The 25183-nt window shown below is 44.3% G+C and overlaps 2 protein-coding genes across 16 annotated transcripts in view; one reads left to right on the top strand and one right to left on the bottom strand.

The window, feature by feature from the left end:
* The window catches only part of ASH2L (ASH2 like, histone lysine methyltransferase complex subunit), a 51365-nt gene that overhangs the window by 1637 nt on the left and 24545 nt on the right, over positions 1-25183 (bottom strand). For 6 of the 15 annotated variants that reach the window (XM_059909643.1, XM_059909655.1, XM_059909654.1 and 3 more), the window contains 13 exons: positions 24893-24968; positions 24111-24128; positions 22546-22639; positions 21586-21803; positions 15323-15490; positions 14832-15025; positions 11599-11691; positions 10175-10273; positions 9387-9446; positions 8451-9290; positions 7175-7341; positions 3025-3337; positions 556-1907 (listed from right to left, as the gene is read on the bottom strand). In XM_059909643.1, coding sequence (XP_059765626.1) covers positions 9183-9290; positions 9387-9446; positions 10175-10273; positions 11599-11691; positions 14832-15025; positions 15323-15490; positions 21586-21803; positions 22546-22639; positions 24111-24128; positions 24893-24968 — 1128 coding nt within the window. In that variant the 3' untranslated portion in view covers positions 556-1907; positions 3025-3337; positions 7175-7341; positions 8451-9182. The remainder of the gene's footprint in view (positions 1-555; positions 1908-3024; positions 3338-7174; positions 7342-8450; positions 9291-9386; positions 9447-10174; positions 10274-11598; positions 11692-14831; positions 15026-15322; positions 15491-21585; positions 21804-22545; positions 22640-24110; positions 24129-24892; positions 24969-25183) is intronic. The other 9 variants (XM_059909658.1, XM_059909657.1, XM_059909651.1 and 6 more) reach the window with 8 other exon arrangements.
* STAR (steroidogenic acute regulatory protein) lies at positions 100-5769 on the top strand. The gene is made up of 7 exons (XM_059909661.1): positions 100-398; positions 1399-1512; positions 1802-1929; positions 3060-3218; positions 3335-3519; positions 4404-4497; positions 5026-5769. Exons 1-7 carry the CDS (start codon positions 335-337, stop codon positions 5137-5139), a joined length of 858 nt encoding a protein of 285 aa, XP_059765644.1. The 5' UTR covers positions 100-334; the 3' UTR covers positions 5140-5769.

Consider the following 25183-nt stretch of genomic DNA (forward strand, 5'->3'; position numbering starts at 1 on the left):
GCTCCTTTTTTTTCTCTCCCCTCCATCCACCCCGTCAGGCAGCAGCCTCCCAAGCCCTTTCCCCACCCCCGCCCGCACTCCCTGCAAATGGCCAAAGGCTCCTTGTGAGGCAATCCCTCTATCCTTGGTGCCTTCCTTTACACTATGAGTGATGGCTTTTTTATCTCCTGATGATGAAACACAGCCTTCGGCTGGAGGCATTTAAGGCGCAGGACGCACGGTCCGGCCGTGGCTGCAGGACCCAGAGGCCAACCCTGACAGGCCCAGGAGGAGAGGAGCAGAGGCCAGAAGCACCACCGCCAGCCTCCACGCCTGCCCCCACCGCCAGGGAACCATGCTCCTCGCCACGTTCAAGCTGTGCGCCGGGAGCTCCTACAGACACATGCGCAACATGAAGGGTGAGCTCCTGGGCCCCCCTGTCCGGGTGACCAGGAGCCCGCAGGCAATGTCTAGTGGGGAAAGTGTGGGCCTGGCGGAGGGGCGGACAGGCCACTCAAGTCCCAGGGGTGCCGCTCACTGGGGGAGCCTGTGCAAGCCTTTCCCCCTACCCCATACCTCAGTGTCCCCCGCGCTGAAGAACGGAGCTGGATGCGAAGGTTCCTGGGTGCCTTCCAGACTCTGTCATCCCCAGCCTCCCCTCCAGGGCTCCGAGCTGTCTTGGCTTCTTCCTGACTCTGCCTTTCTCTGGGATGGGTACCAAGGGTGCCAGGGAAGTCCGAGCCGCAGTGACTCTGGGCAGCTGTGTTGGCAAGCCTGAGGCAGGGCAGGCGGGAGACGGGGAGAAGGACAAGAAAGGGGAGTAAGACAGCCGAGGAGCACATAGAGAGGGAAGGTGGGTGAGGTGGGGAGTCTCGTTGTCATCAGTCAGGAGGCAGAAACCAGGGTCACTGGAGTCAATCCCCTGCTGTCGCTGAAGGGACCACAGACAAACCTAAGCAAGTCCTTTCCAATTACACTGGGTTCAAGTGGCCACTGTTTAGATGGAAGCCGCACTTGGAAGACCTGTACTCGGCATGGGGCTGTTCTCTTTAGATCAGCGGGAACCCCCGGGCACACGGAGCAGTTACTCACGCAGAAACCACACAGACCTCAGGGGACGGGTGGCTGTAATTCCCCTTCTGTAGCAGGATAGGTTGTTCAAAGCTTCTCTCCCTTTCAAGAAGGAAACCAGCAAGCTTGAGTGTGGCCCCTGCCTCCAGGCCCGGCCAGCCCAGAAGGCAGGCTGGTTTCTGGGCCCTGGAGGTATTCCTGATCAAGTCACTTTCTGCCCCAGGCCAGCTTCCTCCTCTGTGATGAGATGAAGGGGTGGAACGCTCTCTAAGGGGCTTTTCTGCTCCTAAGCGACAGTTTCCCTCCCTTCCCTGCTCCTAAGCGACAGTTTCCCTCCCTTCCCTGCAGGGCTGAGGCACCAGGCTGTGCTGGCCATCGGCCAGGAGCTGAGCCGGAGGGCCCCGGGGGGCCCGACCCCAGCTGCCTGGATTAACCAGGTTCGGCGTCGCGGCTCCCTGCTCGGTAAGTGCTGAGGCTTCTCGGCTTCTACCAGCGGCGGGGAGCTCCGGGGGTGGGGGGGGGGGCAAAGGATGTGCATGTGGCTCTGGTCCCTCCCCCCGCATCCCCCAGCCGTCCTCACTCACTTTGATGGGAATGGCGTTGTTCATGGCTAGACCCCCTCCCTGTCCCCCGTGTCTAACTTAACCTGCAGGCTGGACCATATGGCTTTGGTCTGGGCTCTTCAGAGATGAAAGGGGTGAAAGCTCGTGGGAGGCTAGGAAGCTCAGCCTCTCCGTGGCTTTGTGTCCAGGTTCTCAGCTGGAAGACACGCTCTACAGCGACCATGAACTGGCCTATATCCAGCAGGGAGAGGAGGCCATGCAGAGGGCCCTGGGCATCCTCAGTGACCAGGAGGGCTGGAAGAAGGAGAGCCAGCAGGTAAGGGTGGGTGCGGAGGAACCCACAGCTCCTCACTCTTTGCGGGCCATGCTCAAGGCCAGCTGGGGTCTCTACTCCTCTCAGAAGTCCGGCCTTGTGCAACAGTCACTGGGCAGCAAGCAGTTTTGAGAATTCTCCTTTCCCAAGAATATATCCCCAGATACCCCTTTCCTCCAACAAAGATGTCCTGGAGACTCACGTTTGAGAAATGTTGTTCCTGCATCCTTAGCTCCCCTCCAAATGCACTGTACACCCATTCAGACCATGCAAAACGGGGACTCCAGGGGCGGCAGAGGCCTCATCCCCCTGGGTCAGAAGTTCCAGTGCTGAAGCGCAGTGCCCGTGCTGTTAGCCCGCCTTATGGCTGACCTCGCAGGGGTGACCTGGGCTCACTCGCAACAGGGCTGCGCTGGGATACAGGCGGCCCAAGGCCCTCTGGGGTGCTCTGCTCCTGACCACTGCCCCTTCACTGGGAGCTGGGAACAAGGCGTGTGTTAAAGGCCAACGGCTCTACCGAGACTTTGGGGGCTTTATCTTCACCAAAAGCTCACATGCTGCCCACTGGCCAAAGTTCAGGTGAGATCTTTCCTTCTCCAAGTTCTCAGAGTTAAGAGACTGCAAGTTTGCGAGTTGGGAAACCTGGGATCTAGGCCCAGCAATGCTCTTAGCTAAGGGTCCTGGGGCATCTCACTGACCTTCTCTGGCCCTACATCCCTCTGGTGTAAAATGAGGGATTGGACTTTTAAAAAAACCTGTGTGGGAAATTAGCTGGTTGTAAACCACATTCCCTGCTCCCAGGTGCGTCTCTCTCAGGATCTTTGAGCTTCTGAAGTCAAGTAAGGGCCTTCTCAGGTGGCGCTTACCCACACCCATCAACATTTACACCCAAGAAAAAAGGGCCCAGGGAACAGGCAGGTTACCTCCCCAGTCCTCAGCAGACGTACGAGGCAGGCGGCAGGAAAGATGACCTCCTCTACCTTAATCAGAGATGGTTCCAGGCTTACTCAGGCTTAGCCTAGAGTTCCCCTGGCTGTTCCCCTCCTGCCTTGCCTGGCACTGTCTACGTGTCCTCGGCCGGGAATATTTTTTTCTAACCTTTCCCTTGGGGCTCCTCTCTTCCCTGCCGATAGGCGAATGGGGACGAAGTGTTGAGTAAAGTGATCCCAGACGTGGGCAAGGTGTTCCGGCTGGAGGTGGTAGTGGACCAGCCCATGGAGAGGCTTTACGAAGAGCTCGTGGAGCACATGGAGGCCATGGGCGAGTGGAACCCGAATGTCAAGGAGATCAAGGTGGGGAGGCCCAGGCGGAAGGACGGCCACAGCAGTCGGGAGGGGGCTGTGAGCTGCGGTGTGCCTCGGCCCCCCACCTGGCTGAGTAGTGACTCTGGTTCTCTGTGGCCTGGCAGGTCCTGCAGAAGATTGGAAAAGACACAGTCATCACTCACGAGTTGGCCGCAGAGGCGGCAGGAAACCTTGTGGGGCCCCGAGACTTCGTGAGTGTGCGCTGTACCAAGCGCCGGGGCTCCGTGTGTGTGCTGGCTGGCATGGCCACACACTACGGGGAGATGCCCGAGCAGAAGGGCGTCATCAGGTAACACTGGCAGCAGCCCCAAAAGCTCCCTTTTCTAACACAGGCTGGGGACATGCACCTGCCAAGTGCGTGATGCATCCCCAGCTCTAAGAAACCCATCCTTGGCTCCTACCCTCAGCTTCCTTTCACAGAGGAAGTCTCATTTTCCATCGCAGCGGGGGGAAGACAAGACTGGCCACACTTACATAACCAGTTTGTCCTGACCCTCCCAGCAAGTTTAAGAACCTTAGTAATTTTCTAAAACAAGAAGTAGGGCTGATGGGACGAAGTGAGAGAGTGGCATGGACATATATACACTACCAAATGTAAAACAGATAGCTAGCTAGTGGGAAGCAGCCGCATAGCAGAGGGAGATCAGCTCGGTGCTTTGTGACCACCTAGAGGGGTGGGATAGGGAGGGTGGGAGGGAGACGCAAGAGGGAGGGGATATGGGGATATAAGTATACGTATAGCTGATTCACTTTGTTATCCAGCAGAAACTAACACAACAATGTAAGGCAATTATACTCCAATAAAGATGTTAAAAAAAAAAAAAAAGAAGTAGGGCTGAGGTTTAGCTGGTATGCTCAGGTCCCACTGTAATGTTGATTAAAACAGAACCCATACCACTCAGAACAGTTGCTACCTGAGTCTCCCAGGGGCCCCAGCACCACCCTGGACCCTTCCTTGACCTCCCCGTCATCCAGCGACTAAAAGGCACCGCAGGAGGCCTCCAGGCTTCAGCTCCAGCTCCAATCAGCATTTGTTCTGATGAGCTGGTAACCGTGCCAACTGTTAAATGTCACCCTTGGCAAAGGACACTTCTCTGATGAGATTTGGGAAGACTAGTCAGTGTTCGAGAACTCAGCCTTGTCCTCCTGACCTGACGTGTCTTCACCCGGCAGAGCTGAGCACGGCCCCACCTGCATGGTGCTCCATCCCCTGGCTGGAAGCCCCTCAAAGACCAAACTCACCTGGCTGCTCAACATCGACCTCAAGGTAAGGGGCGGGGGGCGGGGGGCGGCTCGGGACAGGCAGCGGTGAGCAAAGTAGGCTCTTACGGCTCCCACATCATCCCGCACACACCTGGAAAGAGCCTCCACTTTGAGGGAACTGGACTGTTGCAGAGGGGACACTGGAGTGATGGCCTAACTGCTATTCCACCACCTCAGAAGCCTGCACTGGCTCCCTCTTGCTTCTCATATCAAATTGCAATTCTGTAGTTATTTTTAGAAAGAAGGAAACTTAGGCCCAAGAAGGTATGGTAGCTAGCTCAGGGTCACACCGCTGGGAAGACAGGGCTGAAATCTGTCTGGACAGCAAATCCAGCGCTTCTGACACGGTCATGACAGCAGGGCAGTAATGCAGTCCTCCAGCCCCTGACCCTGATCAACTGAACGGGGGCACGTACCAACAGAGCTAGAAGGCCAAGCCTAGGCAACCCACCAGGTGTGTGATCGGGCATGGCAGTGTCTAGAGCGGAATGTCACCCACAAGATGGCCAAATTCTTCTAACTTCAACTCTAGGGATGGCTGCCAAAGACTATCATCAACCAGGTCCTCTCGCAGACGCAGGTGGATTTTGCCAACCACCTGCGCAAGCGCCTGGAGTCCCGCCCCGCTCTTGAAGCCAGGTGTTGAAGACCAGCCTGCTGCTGCCAACGGCTCCCAGCTGAGCGCGCTTGCAGGCTCACGAGGAGGTCTCTGCTGGAAGCCTACAAGTCTGTTAAAGATCTTCATCCAGGGACAGTGGGATGGGATGGTGGTGCATTTCCAATATGATACTAGAACTCAGATGGGTAACATTTTAGTACCAAGAAAGTGGGGACAAGGCTCTTTTAACTTCATTCACTGATTAGTTGTAAAATGAAGCCTAGGAGTCCCAAAATATTTGTAAAACTTTTTTTTCTGGGTCCTTACTTGTCTACCTAGAAACATCTTTAACATGCTACCAGTTAACGAACGCAGGGTGCAGAGGGTGCAAAATACAAGGATTAGGGCCGCATGCTCGATGAGCTCGAGAGCGCCGTTCCCTGTGGGCCACGTGTGCAGACACAGCAGGTCTTACACAGGGCCTCCTGAAACCCTCTGCTCCTCCACCAAGACGGCAGAGAACTGCGCCAAAGAACAAGCAACTCCCACAGCAGATACCGTCCGGAACTCTAGTTCAAGTTAATCTTAATGAAAAAATACAAAACTAATTATCAGACTTATTCCCCTACTTCTTCCATGAGCAGTAGTCAGAATAAAGAATCGTAACTAACACAAAAACTTTAGTCTGTACCTGTTTTAAAATTCTACTCTTAAAATCCATGCTAGCAAATTGCAACTTCATACTAAAGGAGTCATGGATGAAGACTTTAATTAGTTAAACGAAGTCCCCTACCTCATTCAAAGGAAAAACTCCAGGGGACTTAGGTCATTCAAGCATGGAGGATCTGTCACCAGAATCTTTCATAAAAATTTAATTTACAGGATAAGCACAAGACTAAATCAGTTCTTAAAAGAACTTTATAGCTGGTAGCTGATTAACGGGCATTGGAAGATGAAGATCATGACTGAAGATTTTTATTTACCTAATTAAAAGGATAGAACCAAAGGCGAGTGACAGAATGGTATTACTAAGATAAAATCAAACAAAAGCAAATTTTATTACTTTCCCATTAGTGATTGTTTAGACCTAAAGAGGGAGCTGAATCTTTAGTTTGGAGTCTATTACATTTCCTCTTAGCTTGACTCGGGGCTGCCAATTTCTCTGCTTTAACAGGTCAATGTTTTACTATTTTGGAGGAGATGGCTGGAAGAAGGGGTGATAGGGTGACAGCAAAATCCCTTTCCAAGATTCAGAGAATTGGTGCTTAAAAAATGTAAGTTGAGATGGGGTTATTTGGCTAAAATGTATAAGTAGGATGAAAACCTAACCATTATCACTTGAAGCTTTTCCATTCCATAAACACTTGAAGCTCTTCCATTCCAGTGCTAACAGCATTGATGATTTACACCATTTGGAATTAGAATTCTAGCTTATTTATTAAACAAATGAGCAGTAGCAGGAATGCTGTTATAATTTATGGAGGTACTGAGAATTTACAACTGATAGAGATATTTATTACTATTTATTCTGATTGTTTCTTAGTAGTCTATTTTTGGCATAGATGAAATTATGTTTATCCAGCCAGGAGCTTCAGAGTGAGATGGGATAATTGTAAAAGTGTTTCTAGAACAGAATTATCATCTACTCCCAGCTAAGAGAAAGGGTTACTTGTTGAAAGATGTGTAGAGCAACATATGCTCCGGTTTCAAGAGAACAGGCTGACAGTAAAGAAATGGGCTTTCAACACACACCATGGTTTTGAGTTTGATTATAATTTGCCTTTTTCAAACTATGCAACTGTGTCTTTGAGGTACCTGGGGAGATATTTTCTCACTTGTTTAATTTTACACTGGAATAAAATGAATTGTCAGTGATGATCTGCTTACAGAAACCATTTTATATAGGACTATAAGAAGAGTGGGTATTCTTTGAGCCCTTCAAATGAATCTAATCAAAACACACACACAGAATATGCAGTATAAACAGGCAAAAATCATTATTTCTGTAACCTCCAATTTATGAAAGCGAAATGCACAAACCCCTAATTTGATCATTTAAATGGAGAGTGGGTGCATAACTTACATGTGTGGTAATTCATGCTACAAAGAATTCATCTCCAGCTTCCTCTAGATAACACCATCCTCGTTTACTTAGAGTTCTTCAAACCCTGATGATCCAGAAGCTTTATAACCAAGTCTGCTCCATAAGACCACGAATGAATAGACCTCAGCCTGATTCTGTTGGGTTTCCTGTTAAGAGAGGTGGAATGACCGAAACAAAGACCCTGGGTCTGGGTGATTCATTAGGAGACAAATACATTAGTCAAAGCTTCTGTGTTAAGATACCAACAGTCACTTGAAATTTGGGAAATTAAACAGGCATAATATATGGGGATCCTTGGCAACATATTACCGGACTCTTGGTGAACCACTCTATTAACCTAGGTAGGAAGTTACACGCAGGGAAGTCTGGAGCAATCCTGGGAGGACTGCATTGCCACTGATTAAAAGGGGGACAGGGAAGCACTCAGGGACCCCGGGGAAGGCTCATTCTTACATTCTAGTTTTTAGTCTTCTGAAAACTGTCCTTTAATCATCATGTATTACAAAGGAAGATAAGCAAGGCAGGAAGATAACCTGCACAGATCAACACACAAGTTCAAAGGGAAGAGCTGGAGGGAGACCATTTACCCTTTTAAGTTCCTGTTCACCTTTTTTAAAAAAAAAAAATTTATTTAGGACTTCCCTGGTGGCGCAGTGGTTAAGAATCCTCCTGCCAATGCAGGGGACACGGGTTCGAGCCCTGGTCCAGGAAGATCCCACATGCCACGGAGCAACTAAGCCCGTGCACCACAACTACTGAGCCTGCACTCTAGAACCCGTGAGCCACAACTACTGAGCCTGCGTGCCACAGCTACTGAAGCCCACGCACCTAGAGCCTGTGCTCCGAAACAAGAGAAGCCACCGCAATGAGAAGCCCGCACCCTGCAACGAAGAGTAGCCCCCGCTCGCTGCAACTAGAGAAAGCCCACGTGCAGCAACAAAGACCCAACGCAGGCAAAAAATAAATAAATAAATAAATAAATTTATTTTTTAAAATTTATTTATTTATTTATTTATTTGGCTGTGCCAGGTCTTAGCTGTGGCACGTGGGATCTTTAGTTGCGGCATGTGGGATCTAGTTCCCTGACCAGGGATCAAACCTGGGCCTCCTGCATTGGAAGCGCAGAGCCTTAGCCATTGGACCCCCAGGGAAGTGCCCCCTGTTCACCTTCTTGAGAGTCGGGTTTCACAGGATAAGAGGGGGTGGTCAAATTGGCTGGAGGGAACGAACAACGGGGGAGGGTGGAGATAGAAACCTGTCTCTCCTCCAAGGCTGGCTCCCCTTCCTCAGAGTGCCTTACTGTTCCGACACTGTCGCCACATGGACCCCAACCTGAAAGGGAAGCAAAGTGCCACACACACTCGAAGACAAGTTTTATTTGGGAAGAGTTTCTAATTGTTAAAGCTGCAAGCAAGTTCCCTTCACAAGTATAGTTCTACAGACCTAGTAGTTTCAGAGATCCCAGTGTTCAAAGGTACACCTCAAAATTAATAACAAAAACACACCCACGGCGAAAGGAAAGAGCTGTTAAACTGGTTTGGAATGTACAGCCATGGATTTCAGCTGTTCTCAGAAACAGGCCCACCACTTCCTTGGGAACCAGGCGGGATGGAAGCAATGCCCGCAGAAGGACATGTCTTTAAACATGTTAGCTACTTGGGCAAGGTTACCCACTCCTTAGAAAACACAGTAAGCAGCAAGTCTCAGCTGGTGGGGTACATGGCACAGGCCCAGTTCACGGGGCGCTTATGGGATCCCAGGGTCGGCAGCTGTTGGGAATGGCACACGAAGTAAAAGCCATGATAGAAGGGGGAGTGCTGAAGGGCAGGGAGTCTCTCTCAGACCCACCCGGCCTCTAATTTGCTACAGCAGAGGCCGTGTTCTGCAGTATCTTCGGGAAAACATTTGCCACAGTTAAAAAACAAAAACAAAACCCGCTCATATTATTCCCCAGGAAGTCCGTGTCTGCAAAGAAAAGGGGACTTGGTCAGGGTTCCCACGGGGGACTCCGCCTCCCATCCACTTCTGTTTCCACGTGATACAAGACGTCAGCCAGAGTGTGTTCCACCACAGCGCCCCAGCCCATGTCACTCATCTGCGGGAGGAACAAGGAACAGAGAGGGGAGGTGAGACTGGAGGAAGTGCAGCAAGGAGACTGAGGATGCACGCAGACACGTTCAACGTTACTCACAGGGCGGTACATGAGGTCCTTTGGAGGATACTTGAAGCATGGTCCAAAGTTAATGGAGACCTGGGATAAATTCAATCCAAGCAGACATGAAGAAACAAAAGAAGAAAGTAGTGAACACCTTCACGTGACATGGGAAATTTCTCGCTTTAAATGTAGCTGTGATATTCACGGTATAACTGAAACAAATGATACACATTAATACTGCTAAAAGTGGTCAATACCCTATAATAGCCATCAAGAATTAGGTAAATAAAATAAACTTGTGCTGATTTCTCTTTATAACCTAAAGATTTCCTTATATTACTTCAATGGGGGCTACTGACAGAGTAAGAGGACATGGAAACTTCCAGGCATTGCCTTTTCAAATAATTTGGTTTTTTTAGCTGGTAGGCTCTAATGATAGTCCCTTCATGCTGGATCATATTTTTAAAAAAAATCACTATAAGCAACAGTTACTAATGATGGTAGGTTATCACGACACATAATACCAAATTGATTTATGCGTGTAAATACTTTAGATCCTTTACACTGAACAACAGTGGCCACACAGCACATCCAAAGGAAAGGTATGGGGCTTTACAATAACTGCATGATCTTTATCTGTCCAAGCAGATACTTCCTGGAGGACCCACATGTTTTTGGAACAAGCAGTAACAGGAGGAATACGCTCCCATCCCACTCCTAGGCCTTTCAGATTTCCTTCTAGAACCCCATCTATGGCTCTTTCACCACAGCCGTCCACCTATCTCCCTCAAGTTGTGTTCACAGGATGAACAGGCGATACGTACCGTGCAGCTTTTGTACAGCGAGATGGCCGGAAAGTAAACCCCCTCAAAAATATCTTTGTAAGCCACACCTTGATTGACACCATTTTTATAAAAAATTATCTGAAACAAAAACCACGGTTTTACTTCAGAATTTTAAAAAAGAACAAACTAAAAAAGAACTCCGTTGGAGAACCCTTTATTAGCAGTATGGTGGCAGCACTTGAAGAAATCCTAAGAATAGCATGTAGCTTGTGTAATAGCAATAGCTGACATTTATATAATACCTTAGATTTTTCAGAGCCTATCTACATGCACTATTCCAGCTGGTCCTCAGGTTTTTTTTTTGGTTTTTTTTGAGGTGCAATGGTGTTTTTTTTTTTTTCTTGGTCCTCAGGTTTATTTGTTTTCTGAATTCCCATGCTACTTATATCAAACAGTTCCACTTTCTGTTTTTCATTACATTATATTTATAAAAGGTAACGATCCCTTGGAACTATATACCCTTTTGAGCTCATTTATCTGTCCCCTTCCCTTGCCTCAGGTCCTCACTTCTGCATTTCTACTTTGAAAATCTCGCAGGATCTTCTGTCAAAGTCTCTGAATCCTCATTTCTTTGTCCTTTCTCTCTCAAAACTATCCTGAATATTCTCTTAACCACTATGGATGGACTTCAGAAAAGGCTCCTTTTTCTGAAGTAACTTTCTCTACCTCTTCTTCCCAGCAAGAGCTATCTTCTGCCTGGCTGTATTTTCTGGCTGTATTATCTCCTTAGCTCAATTAACTGTTTCCCTTTACTACTTTTTCCCTAAAGACAATCGGAATCCTAGTTTATTTCTCCTACATTTGCTTCTATTACTGATGCAGGTGGCTTCACAGCATTTTTATGGAAAAATGTTTCCAGCTCAGAACTTTCTTCCATCCCTTCCCCTTCTATTTTGGGCCCTTGTGGTTGGTCCAGATGTACCAGCCCTTCTTTGATTGTGCTATGACCTTGGGCAAATATGTTCCCAACAACCCTGGAGAAGGGAGGCAGGGAAAGTTCTAGAAGGCACTGAACGAGCCATCACAGCTCCTGCCGCCCCCCGGGTCACACAGCGAGGCCCTGAATCTCCTATTCCAGTTTCCTCCTTCCGCACTTGCTACCTCCTCTGACAAAGGATTAAGTATCTCTGACTTGCTTCCTCAATTGCCCTCAGACTTTATTTGGCCACTGTTTTATACCCCCTTTTCTCTAAGAATCCAGGTCATCCCTCTCACGGCAGCAGCAGGTAGCCCAAAAGAACAAAACACGGCAGGCAGGAGACTGCGCTGGCCCTGCTGCTGCTCTGTTAGCAGAAATCCCTTCATCCACCCTGTGGGCCTCAATTCCCTCACTTTCATAATAAGGGGGTTGGACCCAATGTTCAAATTCTTCTAATTCTGACATTTTGATGACCATGACTCACCTCGCTATGGGGAGTCTGCTTTAGGCTCTTCTCTGCTTTATCCACAAAGTCTTTTTCTTCAAAATACAAATAACTCTTGAACTTTATCAAAGCCTTGAAAACCAAGAGAGAAGGAAAGAAAAAAAAAAAAAAAGGAAAAATGAAGCATCAGCTACATGATCATGGGGGGGAAAAAAAAAGCCAGATTCACACAAATAGCACTGAGTCCTTGTGTTCTGAACAGAAATTTAAAATCTTCGCAGAGTCAGCTTTGTTAGATTTTGAACAACTATGTGTGTCTTAAGAATTACCAGATGGCACACGCTCATTAAATATTTTCACAAAAGGCCCTTACTAAGATTTGGGGGGGGGTCACTTCCTTCCCTCCTAGTTCCCTACCTGTTTCTCCTACAGGTGGTCTCTGGGTCACTCCTTTCTTACTGGTTCCCAAGACTCTGTTTAACTATTCATTCCCAGGTAAACATATGACATTAATTTTCTTTTTTTAACTTTTTTTGTGGCCGCACCACGTGGCTCGTGGGATCTTAGTTCCCTGACCAGGGATTGAACCTGCACCCTCAGTAGTGAAAGCGTGGAGTCCTAGCCACTGGACCACCAGGGAATTCTCTGACATTCATTTTCTTAAATTTGAATTTTTTCACACATATATACACTGAGCGTGGTGAAAAAAATTCAAGAGGTATACAAGAACGCAAAATGAAGACTATCTCTCCCACCATGTCCCTCCACACTCAGTTTTCTGTTGCCAAAAGCAATCACTGTTCCAGTGTCCAGGTATCCTTCTAGAAAGTCTTGGCATATATTAATATCTTCAAAATTAAAAGGCATACAAATGGTAGCATACTATCTATTCTGATTTGCATCCTGACTTTTTCATTCAACAATATACACCTGAGGTCATTTTATATCTACATAGTAGATATGTAGCTTCTGAACAGATCCACAGTATTCCATTTTATGGACATATTAGTAATTGCTTATTCAAATTAAAAACAAATTTTTATAATGGAAATGAAACAGTAAATAATTTTAAGGATTCCAACAGTATCCTCGCGGTAACTGTAGACCTCTGTGCACTGTAGAACCAAGCACTCATGTGGTTGAAGGTTCTAGGTGGTGGCAGGAGTGACGAAAGTCAGCAGTGTGATGCCACCAATACAATGTGCTCTGACTGCTTATTATCAGAACAACCTTGGAGGAGACACCACCCGATTTAAGCACTTACTCTAAAGCTACCATAATCAGGACAGTGTGGCACTGGCAGAAATAAAGGTCAACAAATAGATGAGCGGAACAGAGAGCCCAGGAATAGATCTCCACAGTCATTGGACTGTCACAAAAGGAACCAAAGAAATGAGGAAAGGAGTTTTCAAAAAATGGGGCTAGAATAAGTGGGTATCAACACAGAAAAAAACCCTAAACTTGGGGGCTTTCCTGGTGGTGCAGTGGTTAAGAATCCACCTGCCAATGCAGGGGACACAGGTTCGAGCTCTGGTCCAGGAAGATCCCACATGCCGCGGAGCAACTAAGCCCGTGCGCCACAACTACTGAGCCTGCGGTCTAGAGCCTGCATGCCACACCTACTGAAGCCCGCACACCTACGGCCCGTGCTCTGCAACAAGAGAAGCCACCACAATAAGAAGCCCACACACCGCAACGAAGAGTAGCTCCCACTCACCGCAACTAGAGAAAGCCCACGTGCAGCAACGAAGACCCAACACAGCCAAAAATAAATAAGTAAATTTATATTTTTAAAAAACCTAACCTTGACCTCTACTCCATGTCATTCACAAAAATGAATTCAAGGTGGATCAGAAACCTAGATGTAAGAGCTAACACCATGTTTTCAAAGAAAACATGGAAGAATACCTTCATGACTTCCTGAGAGCAGGCAAAGATTTATTCACTCATAGAAAGCAATATAATTCTAAAGAAAAATCTGAGATGGACTTCATAAAAATTAAGAACTTCAGTTCATCAGAAGACACCATTAAGAAAATGAACAGAAAAGTCAGAGTAGGAGAAAAATACTTTTTAAAAAGCCATTTCCAACAAAAGACTGTAATCCAGAATATATGAAGAACTCCTACAACTCATTAAGAAGACGAACAACCCAATTTTTTTAAAAAGTCAAAATATTTGAACAGAAACTTCACAAAAGCAGATGAATGGCCAGTAAGCACATGAAAAAATGTCCAATATCATTAGTCCCCAAAGAAATGCTAATTTAAACCAAACGAGATACTACTACACACCCACCAAAGTGGCTAGAATTGTTTGATAACAACAAATGCTAGCAAGGATGTAGTGCAACTAAAATACTCATACACTGTTAGTGGGAATGGAGAGTCTGACAATCTCTTATAAAACTAAATGTACAATGACCCAGTAATTCTATTTCTAGGCAATGACCAAAAAGAAATAAAAACATGTTGACAAAAAAGGTCTGTACAAGAATATGCATAGCAACTTTATGTATAATAAACCCGAACTTGAAATGGCCCCAGTGTCCATTAATAGGAATATAGGCAAGCACTGTGGTATTGCACAATGGAAACTACCCTGCAGTAAAAAGGAACAAACCACAGATTCCTGTAACAGCATGGAAGAATCTCAAAAGCATTATGACAAACAATAAAAGCCAGACACAAAAGATCACACACTGCATGGTTCCATTTACATGAGTTCAAGAACAAGCAAAACTAATGGAACAGAATTGTGATGTGGGGAAAAATTCACAACAGTGGTCGCCTCAGTGGGGGTAGGAGCTGACACTGACTAGGATGGAGTCTGAGGGAACATCCTGAGGTGTAAGATTCAGCGTCTCCACAGGGGTTTGGCTCAACCTCAAAACTCAATGAACATACACTTAAAATTTGTACATTTCATTTTATATTGTAAATTTTATATCAAAAGAAAAAACTAAACAAAAGTTAATCTCTAGCTAATGATATGCACCCTTAAGTACTTGGCGGGGGGTTAAAAAAACATAGATGAATGGGTGGGTGTGTGGGTGGAGGAATGAATGGATAACATGTTAATGGCAGAATCTAGGTGATGGGTATCTGGACACTGACTTCTAAATTCTTTCAATTTTGTTATGTCTTAAAATTTTCAAAATGAAATGTTGGGAAAGATGTAAATGGATAAGCATCACTAAGAGAACACACAGTTGAAGGCATCAGCTACCACGGGTCTTCAAACCCAGGAATCTCTCGGGAGGACAGACTCACCTTATCTTTATAGGTATCGGGCAGTGACTTGGCTGTCTCTGTGTCTTCAGGAAGACTGATATAAAACCCCAGGACATCTCCCTGTCCATAGCCAGAAGAGTAGTGCTTGCCAATGGACTGGTGGAATTTGGTCCCCTTTTTGCTCCGCCAAGAATAGCTAAATTTATCATAACCTAAGGGAGCTTGAAGGTTACCTGTCCCAATAAAAAGATACACAGGAAGTCAGAACTGCAAGTCAACTCTGGTTTGCTAAAGGAAAATATTCTACTCCTTTTTTATTCTTACTTTTTTGCCAGTTTTGTAAAATGGCTAACAAACTATTTCTCACAAGCAATGAATTATAAAAATATTCCTAGGAACTGCAAACCACCTAAACCCTCAGGAATTGAATTTTATGACCACAATCCAATAAGCCTACAAGTCGTGAAGCTCAGCCAGATGGTCTATACCTCTCCACCTGTTGCCACGTCCGTATCATAGCCCCAGCTTACCTAACGGCTGGGACCAGCCCAGCCTGGCAGCGGTGTCTGGCGGCATCTCATCCACCGTGATTTCAAAGTACCAGGCACCTTTCCGAACCCCATGAGAAGCCCGAACCATAGAGTAGCCCTTCTCTCCGACCACAGTCAGCCGGTCATCGGAGATCTTTAACTGGGGAGCTGCAGTGACGGAGATTAAAACAAAGGCCTGCAACTTATTTGAAATACTTGGAGACAACTGCCACAAACTCTTACCCTCCAGTAAAACGAAATAAAAAAATCAGAAATATCAAGTCAGGAATTTGAAATATTAGTTCAGGAGTTTAAAAGTCTCCAGATATAGATGAAGGAGGAGAAAGAAAGAAAAAGGAAGAAAGCTGTCAAGTAAGCAGTTTTTATTAAATGGATTATTTAAGATGGCAGGTTAAAACTAATTATACTTGTCTATTCCCTAAAATATAACACACCAGTTGTAATGTGTTTGGATCCTGATGTGAATAAACCACCCTTTAGAAGACTTTTTATTTGAAACAATTTCAAACTTTCAAAAATAGTGGAGTCCTCACATGTCCTTCACTCGGCTTGCCAAGTGTTAACACCATCTGTGACCATCACACAAGGATCAAAACCAGAAAACTGACATTGACACAATACTGTTACATTAATCTATAGGTCACCTTCGAGTTAAACCAATTATCCAAATAACATCCTTTTTTTGTTCCAGGATCTAATCCAAGATCCCCCATTTCATCTAGTTGTCGTGTCTCCTCAGGTCTTTCATGACCCTGACATTCTGAAGGGTACTGGTCACTTGGTTTGTAGAACTGTCCCTCAAACAGGTCTGTCCGATGCTTCCTCCTGTCTGGGTCCAGGTCATGCCTCTGCCGGGACACCACTGCAGTACTGCCAGGCCTCTCAGTACGTCAGGTCAGGAAGCACACGCTGTCCAAATGGTGATGTTAAACTCTGATCACTTGGTTAAGGTGGTGCCTTCCAGGTTTCTCCACTATAAAATTACTATTTCCCCTTTGTAATTAGTAAGTATTTTGTGGGAAGACAAAAAGATATTTGAGACAATCAAGGAAATCTGATTTGGACTGAATTCAGATGATAGCAAGGAATTATATGTTTTGCTAAGTGTGATAAGAGCTTGTGGCTATAAAAGCAAACTCCATACTTTTTAGAGATACATATTTTTAAGAGTACATAGGGTGAGACTTACTTCTTAAAAATTAAAAAAAAAAGAGACAGTGAAACAAAGGAGCAGATAAAACAAATACGGCAAAACCTTGATAACTGTTAAATCTGGATGAAAACTATGTGGAGCTTCACTGTATTCACCTCTCGACCTTTGCGTATAGTTTGAGTCTTACTTTACTAAGAAACCATTATGTAACATAAGGGGACAATCTAAACCAACTGGAAGGGACACTGTGACTTGGATGTAGTATGTGAGATTATTTCTGTGATATTCCTGTTGAAGATGCAGAACTTGGATCATGAGGAACGAGAGGAAACCAAACTGAGGGATATTCTGTAAAATAACCGCCTTCTAACTTTCAAAAGCGTCAAGGTCAAAGTCTAGGAAAGATGGAGAAGCTGTTCCAGACTGAAGACTTAAGAGTCACGACAACTAAATGCAGCAAATGATTCTCAACTGGACCCTTCTGCTATAATGGACATTCTGGATCAACTGGGGAAACCTGGATAGAACATGAGCATTGGATGGTAGTAATCAGATGCTAATTTCCTCATTTTGATTGTTGTGTCAGTTCTGTAAGATGTGAAAGTTTAAAAAAATATCCACTAGTTCTTTCATATTCTTCCTTTCAAGAGGTGGAGCCTAATTTCCCTCCACTTGAGTGTGGGCTGAATTTAGCGACTTATTTCTTGTAACAAATATAATGAAGTTGAAGTGACTGTCCCACTTCAAGATAGGTCAAACTCTTCACAGCTCTCTTGGAGAACTTGCTCTAGGAGAAGTTAGCTTCCATGGATGAGGACAAATTAGCAGTCTATGGAGAGGCCTACATAGTGAGGACCTGAGGGTGTCCCGTCAAAGCCACGTGACTGAGCCATCTTGGAAACAGACCGCCATCCCCAGCTAAGAGCTTGACTGCAACTTCCTGAGTTTTCCTGAGCCAGACCACACAGCTAAGCTGCTCCCAGATTCCCAACGCTCAGAAACTATGGGATGATAAACACTGGTAGTTTTAGAATGCTAAGCTTTATGGTAATTTGTTATGCAGCACTAGGTAACACAAGGAGAATGTCCTTGTTTGTAAGAAATACACAACAAAGTTCTCAAAGGTGAGACAGCATCATGGCAACTGACTCTCAAGTAGTTCAGGAAAAAAAAAAAGTTTAGTACTGTTCTTACAACTTTTTTGTTTTAAATAAATCTGAGACTATTTCAAAATAAAAAGTTTAAAAGATACAATATAGATTTATTGTTAACTTTTAAAAGGCTCAGCATAAACAGCAGGCAGCCACTGCTATCCTACGCATTAAGTTCTAACATGTTACTGCTAAATAAGGGCCAGTGTTCTCCCATTTTTTCCCCTCCAGAATTATAGTTATTATGTAGAGCGAAACACGACAAGGCTCACTTCTTAAACCCTGAAGTCACTTATTTGGCCCTTCCCTACTATCAAAGTATGCTTGTCACTCACAGGAGTCAAACCGATCCATGTACCATGGTCATGAAACTGAGGGATTACGTCCAAGTGACTTCACTCGACTCCTTCACTTCTGAATGACTAGCATCAGTACAAGTGTTACAGCTTTTAGCATCAATTCAAGAAATAATGAATGGGCTTCCCAATGGAATAACTATATGGACATGTTTAGATTCAATTCAAAGAAACAACTGAAAGAGGCATATTTTAAACAACTGTGGAAATGTGAATATGGACTGAGTATGGAATAATTAAGAAATTATTATTCACCTCTATCGGGTAAGATAACGGCACAGTGGTTATGTTTCTTAAAATCCTCGTTGGAGATAAATACTGAGATATCTATGGGTGAAATAATAGGCTATCTGGATTTGCATTAATACTTCAGAAAAACAGCAAAGAAATCCATGAGGTACACTTGTCTAAAAGTAGTTTATTTAAATTCACTTTCACATTCTAATGGATAATGAATGCTATTCTCTGAATAATTGAATAAATTATGCCATTAAAAGAACTATTATACATTAAAAAGAGTTTTGCATGACAAAAAAGTCATAAACAAAGTTAAAAGACAACTGAAAAACTGGGAGAAAATGTTTACAACATATTCCACAAACAAAGGGCTAACTAACATCCCTAGCACATAAAGGGACAAAAGACCAAAATACCAACAGAAAAATGGGAAATAAAAAAACACAAACATAATTCACAAGGTAATGACTTTTAAACATGAAAGAAAATGTTCAAACTCAAAGAAACACAAATTAAAACACTGAGATTCCATTTCTCACCTCCCAGGCTGGCCAAAATTAAAATCTAGGACAACACCTTCTGTTTGTGAGGTTATGGGGAAACAAACATTCTCTACATTGCTGATGGGAATGCAAACCGGCACAGCCATGTGAAGGGGAATTTGGCAATATCTAACAAAACTAGGTATATACTTACTTACCGTTTGGTCCAGCAATTCCGCTTCTAGAATTCAACCATGAACGTATACCACCAAAAATATAAAAACACACAAGCCCATGGTTATTCACTGCCTCTTGATGAATCCAAAATCCTGGAAACAATCTAAGTGCCCATATTCAGAGTGGTTGAATAAACCATGTACATCCACATAATGCCATATCATAAAGTTAAAAAAAGAAAAAAATGAGGACGAGCTCTTTGAACTGGCATGGAGTAACGGCATGAAGCAAAATGCAAGACTATCTACAGTATGCTGCCCTTCATGTATGAAAAAAGGAGATAAAAGGAAATACACACGTGTGTGCTCACCTGTGCAGAAGAAATAAAGGATGAACTAGAAACTAGAGAGACTGGTCATGTAGAGGGTGGGTGGGAAAGTGGGAGAAAAAGAGGAAATGAGAGTGGGGCAGCAGGGGTGAGGAGGGATGACTCTGGGCAAACCTTTGTGAACAACAGTAGCTCTAGAACTACAGTAATGTTGCACACACCCTTCACACTCCCCTGACACAGACGCACATGCCCCCAAGATGTGGGAGAACCCCAAATGGCATACCAACACTAACAACTGAGCCTACCGTATCACAAATGAAAACCATAAGCACACTGAAGGAGGTGGGGAAGGAAAGAACTAATCTAAGTTAGCAGTATCCTGATGGGATATGCAAGGCTAAGACAGAAAGAGCTGTACATAAATGCTGTAATCTAGTTAGGGAATGTTTCCTACAGTGGTTTGCAATTCTCAAACCACCTTATGTGCATATTAGACATGAACGAGTAAGAAAATGTATTGGAGGTAATTAGAGTCAGGTCTCTTACTGTTCAAGAAAGAAGTTACAAATATGGAAAGGTGGAAGGCTGGAACAACCTTGTGGTGTTTGATTAAAATCCAAGGTAGCACAGTAAACTCAGTATAGGCATGTATATACGTGTCGGTCAGGATACGGACATACATTTCCCACCTCGGTCCACTGCGGAAGCCTAGAAGCAACACCCTGTAACAGTAAGCACACCAAACGCTCACATCTTCATTTCTAAACACCATTCTCCAATCAAAGGAACCCGGGCTCCTTGGAGAAGGAGCCGATACTTGGCCTGGAGCACGGAAAATATGAGATGAACCAAAAACATCTTGTGACGCCAGCAAGTAAGGAAAAAAAAAATGATGGCGCTTATCGAAAGGACACAAGATTCCATTCGCAACAATGTAGGTGGACCTGGAGGGTATTATGCTCAGCGAACTAAATCAGACAGAGAAGGACAAATACTCTGTTATCATTTATATGTGGAATCTAAAAAACCAAATGAATGTACATGACAAAACAGAAAGAGACTGACGTATATAGAGAACAGACTAGTGGTTACCAGGAGGAGAGGGAAGGGAGGAGGGGCGAGATAGGGTTAGGGGATCAAGAGGTACAAACCACTATGCATAAAACAAATACCCTATAAAAAATAAATAAAGCAACTATACCCCAATTAAAAAAAAATGATGCTTTAAGGATATATTGTACAGCATCAGGAAATATAGCCATTATTTTATAATAACTTTAAATGGAGTATAATCTACAAAAATATTGAATCACTATGTTGTACACCTGAAAGTAATACAATATTGTAAGTCAACTATACTTCAATTAAAAAAAAAAAAAAAAGGAAAACACAGGAACCAACCTAAAGCAGCTCCTAATGGCCAAAGCTGGAGTAATTTGAGCAACAAAATAAAATAAATATCTGTTAAATGCACACTGATAAAAATAATCAATTAAATAATAAAGAAAGGAAGGAATAAATAGCAAATGATCAGGCAAATACCACATTAACAACTGTTGCCAACAAGATCCACTGATGGATGTTAAAATTAGTGGGCAAAACTTTACAGAGAAACGGGATACTTGCATAGCCTCGCAGTATCTTTCCCTAAGATATTTATGAACTATAAAGGGAAAGACAGTAGAGAGAGACAGCAGAAACCACCTTAACGCAACCAATAATAAGACAACACAACCAATAATAAGACACATCGACATCACCAGCTCATGAGGTGATGCAGTGGGAAGGATTCACGTCTGCGGTGTTCTTCCAAAAGTGCAACACCTCAGTCTCATCATGAAAAAAAGTCAGACAGACCCTCACTGAGGAACAGTCAACAAAGTAACTGATTAATACTGCAACAGACTAAGGAGAAATAACTAAATGCAATGTGAGATCCTAGAAAAGAGGCACTAGAGGAAAAATTGGTGAAATTTAAATAAAGTCTTTAGTTTCATTCATAGCATTTACCGATGTTAATCTCCTGGTTTTGATAACTGTACTATGGTTATGTAAGATCTTATTATTACGGGAAGCTTGATGAGGGATATATGGAAATTCTATTATTTTTGCAACTGTACTGTAAGTTTAAAATTAGTTAAAAAAAAACCCACACACCATATATAATTGGCTAGAGCTTATAAGAAGAGAAAAGGAAGAAATTATTTCTTGCACATCCTGGCTGGGTCTAGCCAGAGATGGGGGTGAGGGAGCGGTAGCAGACTGACGTGTCCGTCGAATTCTAGACGGGACACAGCTGACGACAGAAGTTCAAAGTAACACTGGGTCCAACACGATCATTAATAGCTTACCTACCTCGATCATGTAGGGCTAACAAAACCCGTTCATACAAGCAGGCTCTGTAGAGGTCTCCAGGAATCGGTTTTCCTGCCCAGCAGTCGAGTTCAAGCTTCTCAGGGTCAGGGGCGTGGGGATCGGGCTCAGCTAGAATATACCGATAGCCATCTTTGTTAAATGGGTGTTCCAAGGGGTAGCCATGAGGGGGAAGGCGCTGAGCAGAAAACAAAGGGTCACTGCAGAAAGGAAAAAATAAAATCAAGAAACTAAAACCCCTTCTAGCTCCAGTGCCTTCACTTCCATAAAAAAGGCCTCTGATTTATTAGAGTTCAGCTGGAACACATGCAACTTCAAATGCTTTTCATTATTCAAATAGATCATCCTGCCCTCTGCTGGCAAAACGGGGAAATGAAAATTACTTTTATCTGTATGGGTATCTATGAAACTGAGCCAGTAGATCACAGGGGAGAAAGGGTACAGAGGAACAGGGGCAGTTGCCTTTAGTATATTACTATAACTAGTGAACAGAAACTCAACAGCTATGAGCACTTACTACCTGTTTCCAGGCTGAATAAGAACTGACCTGGATTTCGCCACCTCAGTATTGAACAAAGTGAAGGGAACAGCCATGAGAGGGGAGAGGCAGAAAGTTTACGTAAAAGGGCTAACATTCAATATCGGTTTCACTCTCTCTGGTTCATCTACTCTTCCTCAAGAAGCCTTAATGGAACTTTGCTCCCAGGTAAATCACCACAGGCGTGCTGCCCCAGGGCTGTTGCCCCAGGGCTGTTTCACTTAGTAACAAGTTCCTAAAACAGGTCACCTAGTCTGGGGCTCATTTACCCCTCAAAGTGCTAAGGATCTGAGAAAAAGGGACAGGCTTGCGTCCTCAGACACCTGAGCTCTTCCCTGCTGACGGACTCTGCCAGCCGCAGAGGGCGCTCTAACAGAGGTGAGTGGGGCGGGTGTTCTGCCCACCTCCGGGCCTTCTTGGTGGTCCCTGTGGCCCCGCCATCCTGCTGTTTGCGCTTGGCTCCTCTTCCTTTTCCACTGCTTCCCGCTGCAATTCCCCCTTTAAAGAAAAGGCAGATCACTTTCAATGAGCTGTGACAGACGCCCCGTGGGGATGCTGACACTCCACGGGGACTGACACTCCCAGCGTGCATTTGTGTAACACCACAGGAGGATCTCCTGCCTGAAAGCAGACTGCGCTTCCCCCTGGTTCAGAACGAGTCTGCTGAGCGGCTCCCACCCCAGGACTCTGGGTTCTGGCAGTTAAGCCCAGTGAACCTAGCACTAACGCTACCTGTGTTAGGGTTTCGACCTTCGCTTCTTAAATGAACTGCAACTACTAGTACACTTTCCGAGGATGTGACACAAATGCATTTCCACTCGTTCAGATTCCAAACACCCACAGCTAGAAACAAGTGCATGGATAAAACCCTTCTCCACCCAAGTGAATACAAACACCCATAAGGAGAGAACGTCCTCACTATAAGGGGGGTGCGCGCGTGCTTGAACTCCACATGGCGCACACTCCATAAGCATAAGAGAGGCACAGCATCTGCTAAAGCGCTGGACTTGAACTTCCAACAAGACAAAAGTACACCAAACGTGGGAAACAAAAACAGAGGTACTAAAAAGGTGTTTCTGTCCAGCGCTCCTAGGCATCCAATGTGGCTGTCTGTGACACAAGCAGGAAAGGCGGCTTTAAATTTAGCAGGCGATCTTTACAATTATTAAAATTGTGCCAACGCCCCGAATTTAGGTTAGACTAACCTGGCTTGTGGAATTAAGAGAAAATACCCATAGAGAATTTATAAATTTTCTTTTTTTAAAAAATGAGCTACATACAAGGGCCACAAGGAATACTACCTTGTATATTTCTAAAATAGGTACTCTGAAATATTTGTCCAGTTCTGTCATCCCTCTCAGTTTGTTTTTCCAACTTCCAGAAAATATCCCTGGACTGTAGGAAAACACCTTTATGTAAACAACTGCATGAAGTACTGTGTCTTAATTTGGGGCAAGCTTGGAAATTATCAGCAGTTCTGCTGCAATAAAAAGAGGATCAAGACACAGAAGGCAGGTCATATTCTGCATAGACAGGACCAGATTCATACTGAACTTCCTTTTACGAACATACCAGCTTGTCATTCCTAGTCCTCATAAAAGGCTTAATGTTAAACGGCTGCAACATTAACATCTCTAGTTAGAGTTACCTTCATCAAAAAACTATTAAGTTTTTATTGGCATCTGCATTTCAATTATTTTGAGAGAAGTTTTAGATCCATCTTGAACAAAACAAGCAACACAAAGGGGACTGCTGGCCATGTTAGGCAGAATATGACAACGTACAAGCTTCCAATTACTAACATTAAACCGGAACTACTGTTTCATATCGAGTGCTACTGCCACCATCTCCACAATGCTTTAAAAATTTAACTTAGGTTTAGCTTCTACCACAACTCAGCGAAAAGCATTTTCCAAAACACAAAATACTTAAGTCTGAGAGGCTGAAAGAAGACAGAGGAGGAATTCACCTCCAAAAGAGGCTCCACCTGTAAGAACAGAAGTGGCACCATGTATTTGTCAAATTTTAACAATTAAAAGGAGATTAAAATTTAACAATTACGTAATTTTAACAAATAATGTAAAAAGATGAACAATACACTTAGCTATTTCCCACCCATCTTAGAATATTAGTAACAGTGGAAATGATTACATATTTAAGATGCTACCACTCCAAAAGACAAGGTAATGACACCATGTGTCAGATGAATAGCTAGCTACCTCCCCATTATACCCACTCTCATTAGATTACCATTAGCAGCAAAGGGCTTTCCTGCTCTTAGATGGGTTAGAGAGAAAAATATGCTACAGTGGGTGATAAACACAGAAATGCTGTCATGTGAATAAGCTGAAGATTAAGGGCAAGAAAAATGAGAAGATGGGCAGGAAGTGTATTATATAACAGCTGAATTAAGGAAAAAGAGTGCAGAGCAAGTGAATCTAAATTAAGTGTTAGTTATGAAGATACAGATGGGGAGTCTAATATAAACACAGCGAATCTGACCTTAAAATTGTACCTTGTTTTATGCTAAATCTGTTTCACTTAAGACCAAACTGTAGTGTAAAATGACAAAAAGTTCTCCCCTACTACCATCTGTCAAACCCTTGGCTAGCTCCTAAAAATTGAGATTTGGACTTTAAAGCATCTTAGTAAATATCCAGTTAAGAGTCAACCCAAAGACTGCCCAATTCTAGGCACATCTGGATTCAACAGCTTACAGGTATTTCATCGATGAGACACTGAAACACTTACCATTTAGATTCCCACTGGTAGACACAGCACTGCTTTGTTTTTGGTTGTCATAAGCAGGACCAATGTTACTAAGATCCTAGAGGGAAAAATATTCAATTATAAAGGGAGGCTATCTAATCAAACCAACCTGGCAATGCTCAAAAGAACAGGAGAAATTCTAATTGAATGACAACCTAGATCTGAAACCTGCAGAGGTCCCAAACTTAGATGCTTCAGGGATCAGCCAGTAACACGTGTGAGGCAGCCAAGTGTAAGGATCCAAGTGGTTTAAGAATGAGGATGAGTGGCAAC

The sequence above is a fragment of the Balaenoptera ricei genome, chromosome 21 (genome assembly GCF_028023285.1).
Source record: "Balaenoptera ricei isolate mBalRic1 chromosome 21, mBalRic1.hap2, whole genome shotgun sequence".
In the NCBI taxonomy this organism is placed as follows: domain Eukaryota; kingdom Metazoa; phylum Chordata; class Mammalia; order Artiodactyla; family Balaenopteridae; genus Balaenoptera; species Balaenoptera ricei.

Coding starts and splice junctions, on each gene's coding strand:
- STAR (XM_059909661.1), top strand. CDS start 335: ATGCTCCTCGCCACGTTCAAGCTGTGCGCCGGGAGCTCCTACAGACAC. Junction 1,513..1,801: donor GCGTCGCGGCTCCCTGCTCG/GTAAGTGCTGAG, acceptor CTTTGTGTCCAG/GTTCTCAGCTGGAAGACACG. Junction 3,219..3,334: donor CGAATGTCAAGGAGATCAAG/GTGGGGAGGCCC, acceptor GTGGCCTGGCAG/GTCCTGCAGAAGATTGGAAA.